General features: G+C 59.0%; 1 protein-coding gene across 1 annotated transcript in view; it reads right to left on the bottom strand.

Annotated features, from left to right (window-relative positions):
- Positions 1-229: 229 nt before the first annotated feature.
- The window catches only part of CUNH1orf167 (chromosome unknown C1orf167 homolog), an 11,311-nt gene continuing 5,474 nt past the window's right edge, over positions 230-6,066 (bottom strand). The window contains exons 5-13 of the mRNA XM_023699391.1: positions 5,633-5,772; positions 4,428-4,561; positions 3,920-4,049; positions 3,145-3,320; positions 2,532-2,670; positions 2,213-2,353; positions 1,976-2,094; positions 1,353-1,551; positions 230-527 (exon numbers count right to left, since the gene is read on the bottom strand). Coding sequence (XP_023555159.1) covers positions 230-527; positions 1,353-1,551; positions 1,976-2,094; positions 2,213-2,353; positions 2,532-2,670; positions 3,145-3,320; positions 3,920-4,049; positions 4,428-4,561; positions 5,633-5,772 — 1,476 coding nt within the window. The remainder of the gene's footprint in view (positions 528-1,352; positions 1,552-1,975; positions 2,095-2,212; positions 2,354-2,531; positions 2,671-3,144; positions 3,321-3,919; positions 4,050-4,427; positions 4,562-5,632; positions 5,773-6,066) is intronic.

Here is a 6,066-nt window from a genome sequence, read left to right as displayed (position 1 = left end):
TAACTGTCCTCAGAAGGAGCAAAGCTGCCCTGGCCAGGAAGAGCACTCACCACTTATCAGGGGCGTAGGTGAGAGTAGGGCTTACCATCCCCAAAACAGAAGAGTTGGTGGTCCTGGCCCTCCCTTCCTGCCCCACCCTTCCCAGACCCCAGCATAAGGGCCACCCCTGAGCTTCCAGACCCTGGGCTCCCCCCAGGCTTTCCCTTCCTTCTCCCAGACCCTGGGGTGCCTACCTGGTAAGGTGTCTCCTCTGGGCCACCTCCTGCCACCAGCCCTGGAACATGACCTTCTGGAGGTGGCCGTGCACCCAACTCTGGCACTTGTGCTTCTCACGCAGAAGCCGCTGTCCTGGAGCCAGAGAGATATCCAGACACCGCCAAGGGAGCCGTGGGTGCTCAGTCAGCTCTGTCCCCAGCCACATGGGCACAGAGGCAGCCACCAGACTGCCTGAGTTAAAGGCTTCTGTGACAGGTATCCTGTGGTCACAGGCCACCCAGCTCCTGTTGTCGGGGGTTTGGGAGTTGGTGCTAGAGAGGGCCCCAGGGCATTTGGCTGTGAGCGACATGCATCTGGAGAATTCAGATAACATCTAAATGTGTGGTTTGTCTTTAAAACCACGAAGCCTGGCGAGCCTGGGCAGTAACTGGGCTGGTAAAGCAGCTGTTGCTGGTGGACACGGCTAGCTTTTCAGAACAATCCGGTCCCTGCCCACCAGCCTACTAATACGATGTGGCCCCCAGGGGGGTCACCTCAGAAACAGTCCCCAGGAACCCCTCCCCGGTGTCCATGAGCTGGCTAAACCTCTACCTGCAAGACAGGGAGACCAGGGGGACTGACTGACTTGCCTCCGACAACAGCAGAGGTGTCCACGGCACTTCTGCTATTAGGTGCTGAAGGAGCTGCAACTTCTGACTCTGTCTCTCGCCTCCTTTCAGAGCCCTCCCCAGGAAAGGCCAACTGTGGCTCACGAGGTGGCTCCACGTGGCGAGGCCTGTCCCCCTCCCCCCCATCCCCTTACCTCACTCCCCTCAACAAGTTGCTACCTTGGTCATCGCTCCCTCCTCAGCCTCTCACAGGTGAGTAAGATGCAGCCCAGAGAGCCTAAGATGCTTGTTTGGGGCCCACACAGCCCAGGATGTGAGCCCAGGCCTGCAGGCCCCAGTGCCAGGTCCTCTAGATCCTTTCTACCACTGCCCTGGGAATGCCTTGTATGTTTCGCCCCAGCTCCCCCTGCCCTGCAGGGCCCAGCCCAGCCCTTAATGTACTCTGCCGGTAGGTGTGCCAGTGACATAGAGCATCCCAAGCCAGGCCATGGCCCCACTCCTGGGCCCCCCTGCTCTGCCTCCTGCCACCCTGCCAGCTGCCACTGCCACAGGCCCAGGGCAACCCTGCAGCTCTGGTGCCAGGCCTGGTGGGCAGCCACCTCTCTCCAGGTCCCTTGAACAGGTGTCCAGTGTCTCTGAGTGAGGAGGGTGCTGAGAAGCAGAGTGTCCACCCGAGGATGGTCACTGCCACCCCTGGCAGCCCAGCCCACCCCCAGCAGCAAGGACCCTGAGTGCATAAAGGGGGCAGTGCTGGGACTGGAGTGGCTGAAAGCCCCATTAAGGTCAAAAAGCCAGCCAGTGGGAATAAGAAAGGACCCCCAACCCCCACCACCAAGTCACCAGCCACCAGCTAGTCCATAGCTTATGTTGTCCTCCTGTCTCGACTTCCCCAACTCTCCCAGAACCCTCTCTCCCTAAATGCCCACCTGTCCCCCACCTCGGACCCCAAGCAGGCCACTCTCAAGCACTGTGTTAATGTGACTCCAGGAGCTCACTCCCAGCTGTGACCTCACAGGAGGGACTAAGAAAACTGGGGTGAGAGAGAGGAGCCCCTGAGTACAGACCCCAAGGGGCTGCTGCTGTGAAGGCAAGGGGTGCTGAGAAAGGGGAGGAGGAAAACAGGGCTCCCAAGCACTAGGGAGGGGCCCTACTGCCTCTGGAGGCGGAGGCATTCCCTCGCTGCACCCCACACCTGGCAGGGCAGATGGTGCTTGTCCTGTGGTACAGGCCCGTGACTGTGAGTGTCCAGGAGGTTGGGGGCTCCAGGGGCCTGCAGAGGGAGAGGGTGTTGGTTCCCATCAGCTCTACCCCGTGCTCCCCCTCCCAGAGCCCTGCCCAGCACCTGCTGCAGTGAGCCCCGGTGGGTGCTGTAGCTTGGCCAGGCCGACCCTCCTAGGACACTGCTCAGTGGCTCCAGGACCAAGGTGGCCACACTGCTGCCCGAGAGGGAGTTCACACCCCACACCCTGACGCACCAGCAGTTCAGGATGCACCTCACGGTCCGCTCCCTTGTGCCCTGGAAGAAGGAGCTATGGAGAAGGTGGGTGGAGGCTGGGAGAAGCAAGCTGGCCCTGCACCCTGCTCTCTGAACTGGCCTCATGCTGGGGGCACTGGGGCTTCAGGACATGCCACTGCGGGGATCCCATCCCCAGGGAGCCCACCCTATGCCCCCAGGCTGACCTTGGGCCCCAGATCCAGGACACCTACTTGGCCTGCTGGTGCTGGGACAACCGGGTCTGCCAGAGAAGCAGGGCCCTGCGGAGGGCCAGTCTCCTGCAGGCTCCCTGCAGGGACACCAGGGACACTGTCTCCAGGCCTCGGGCTGAGCTTTGGAGGGCCAGGTTCCCTGAGAAGCACAAGAGCTGGGCCAGTTGGGCCCTCACACCTTCCTCACCTGGGGCTGCCCTGGGGCGCAGCCCCTCCTACATGCCTCTGACCCCTCCCTCCTAGCGGGCCACTGGAGGACCCCAGCTTCCGGAGTGGGGGCGGGGCTGTGCGTCCCATCCCCTTCGCACCGGGATCTTCCTGAGGACAAAGCTACTTCCTTCCCATGTGGGTTAACCCAGGGCCCAGTCAGCCTGCTGGGAAGAGGTGGGACCTAGCTGCCATTACGCGCCAAGGGTGAGGGGATGCGGCCAGCTGAGTCCTGCGATCCCCTGGGCTCCTCCAGGACTCCCGGGCCTGGCCTGGAAGGCGCCCCAGTGCCACCATCTCCCACGACAGGGACCTGCTGCCTCTTCTAGGCCTGCTGCCAAGGGAGCTCAGGGCCAGGGTTTGCAGGCCAGGAGGGAAAGGGAGCCCTCTCCCGCCCCTCACTCACCTGCCTTCCACCGGCAGAGGGACAGCGCGGTCACCTTCACCGCATCTGAGGCTCGCAGCTGCTTCATCCGCACCCACTGTTCCAGGTACACCCTCATTGTCCTCCTGCAGTGGTCAGCCAGGTGGCCCTGGCACAGGGCCTCTCTTTGCATGATCCGCCTCCAGGCCCAGAAGCACCTAGGGGAGTGGAGGGAGAGCAGCTCTGCCGCAGAACAGACTACTCTCCAGGGGCGATCCCTGAGCCACGCAGAGCCTCAGTTTCTCCTCTATGAAATGGGCTGCTGTGAGAACTGGGCCTGTTCAGGCCACTATGCTATCCCCCTGGGTGCCCCATGGCTGCTTTCAGCCCCAGCCCTGCTGGGCAGGGCAGCTCCCTCTTGGCGGCCAGAGCAATACTTTTCTGACCTCAAATCCAACATCACCCTGGTCAAGCAGCTCTTCCCCAGGGCCCCTGCCACCTACCTGGGCACCTCCCCAGCCCCACCTTAACGTGCACCCCCCAAACCCCCTCCCCATCAAAACCAGCCTCAGGGACATATCAAGGACTGAGATCAATAAATAAATGAATAAATAAAAAGAAACTTACAGATCTGTGGCCCTTCCCTTCCCACCCTGGGCTCGGGTGGTGTTTGCTGACATCCTGTGGCCACTTTCCTATCTGCCCCCACTCGCCCTGGGTCCCTCAGGAATGCCCCAGGGTGGACCTTGCACCCAGTAGGATCAGCTGCCTTCCTGTCCCAAGCTAGAAGGGGCAGGAGCTGATCCACCTCCCCTACCTGCACAGCCAGTCTCTCTTGGGCTGGGAGGCCGCTGGAGACACATCTGTCCTTTGTGTCCTCTGAGTGACCTTCCCGAGAGATCGCATCTCCTTCCTGGCCTGGTCTTTCTGGCACCACAGGAGGAAGACTGTGGAGTGAGGAGGGGCAGAAAGGGAGAGGGAGGATCGAGGCTGGGCAGGGCCAGGACACCGGGGCTGCAGCTTGCCCGTCTCTGGGGGCTCCCCTGCCAAGTGCCAGGCTCTGGGATGAGTGATCTCACTTTCTTGCCTCTGTAAGGGCCACTGTGAGCATCAGAGGGACCCAAATGCAAAGTGTGCACCTCGCATGCTGTGCACCCCAAGCCGGTCACTTAACCTCTCTGAGCCTCTGTTCCCCATCAGTAAAATGGGCGCTGTACTCTGTGGGAAGCCACAAATGAGACCGTGTGTGGAAAGGAGCAAATGAGAACACTGACCCCTCAAGCCCTGCCTGGGTTGGCTCTGTCCCCAACACACCACCTGCTCACCTGCCAGCTGCTGCAGGACCTGCAGGGTCTGGACTCTCCTGTCTCCACCATCTCCATCGTCTCCACTGTCTGGTCTCTGCCCAGGCTTTGAAGGAGGAGGCTGGGCTCCCTCCTCTCTCCTCAAGCTCCCTGCCCTGCAGGGGCCCCGGGACAAATGTTGCCTGGGCTGCAGGGACACAAGGTCCTGGCACATGCGTCCCAACCCAAGGCAGAGGCTGTGTGCCCTCTGAGCACAGAGCCCCTGAGCTCATGCCCCTGCCCAGCGGGTTATTTTATTTTATTTTTTATTTATTTATTTTTTATATATTTAGGGGTTTTTTGTTTGTTTATTTGTTTGTTTGTTTTTGGTGGAACCGGGCATTGAACTCAGATCCTTGTGCTTGCCAGGGAAGCGCTTATTCTACTAAGCCATCTCCCTGGCCCTCATTTTATTTTATTTTTTTAAATTTTTATTTATTTATGTGTGTGTGTGTGTATGTGTGGCCAGCTCTGCCCACCAGGGGGGCGGGGCTGGCTGGCATGTGGTGCTGGGGGATTGAACCGTGGTCCCTTGTGCTTTGCTAAGCTTGTTCTAAGTAGGTGCTTTAGACCACTGAGCCATCTCACCAGCCCCCTCATTTTATTTTTGATCCTAGAAGCTGTCATGGGGCCGGGGCTCTGTGTTTGCTTTATTCTTTCTCATTTTATTTTTTGTGGTGCTGGAGATGGAGCCCAGGGTCTTGTACCTGATAGGCAAGTACTCCACTGCTGAGCTACACCTCCAGACACCTATTGAGAATATTTTTTGGAGGGTAGGCGGTATTGGGAATTGAGCCCAGGCCTTGGCACTGAGCTACATTCCAGCCTGTTTTCATTTTGAGACACTCTCACTAAGTTGTCCAGGCCAGGCTCAAACTTACAATCCTCCTGACTCAGCCTCCGGAGTGCTGGGATCGCAGGTGTGTACCACCAGACCCAGCTGTTTGTCATAGCATCTCACAGCACAGCTGCCTAGCTGGTCATGGCACTGGGCTGTGCTGTACTCGCTCGCTGCTGTGTTTTGATTATAAACTGTGCTGTGATGGACATTGCTTTGAGCAAATCTTTGTCTACACCTGTCTGTCTCTTCCTCTTTCTCTTGTAAGGAGTTGGAGGTGGGCAGCAAGACACGGGGGAGGCTACCAGCTGCCCAGGCCACCCTGACCACCCCAGGGGACCCAGCCTACCTGCTTCTTGGGGTGGGGCACCCCGCTGCATCTCTTTCCAGGCGGACGACTTGGTCCTTGCTGGCCCAGGAAGCGTAGCGTCTGGATGCAGGCTGGACATGCAGCTGCCCTTCCTTCTGGTCTACCACTAGGAGTCTCCACTGATTTGGGGCAGAGGGCATTAGCTGCCACCTTGAATGTGCCCCCCAAGGGAGTACCTATCAGTCCCAGTACCTTTGGCCTTAACCATTAGACTACCCTGCCCCCTCAGAGTGAATGAATCAAGAGATGGGTCCCAAGACGCAGGCTTTCTTTGGGACAAAAAACTCAGGACTGGGCCAGGGAGATGGCTTAGTGGAATAAGTGCTTCCCTGACAACCGCAAGGGCCTGAGTTCAATCCCCAGTTCTGACACACACACACAAAAAAAACAACTCAGGACTAGGCATCCACCTT

This window comes from Octodon degus, unplaced genomic scaffold, assembly GCF_000260255.1.
Source record: "Octodon degus isolate 3935 unplaced genomic scaffold, OctDeg1.0 scaffold00113, whole genome shotgun sequence".
NCBI lineage: Eukaryota > Metazoa > Chordata > Mammalia > Rodentia > Octodontidae > Octodon > Octodon degus.
The sequence above is the reverse complement of the archived record's forward strand: the minus strand, read 5'-3'. Positions and strand labels throughout refer to the sequence as shown.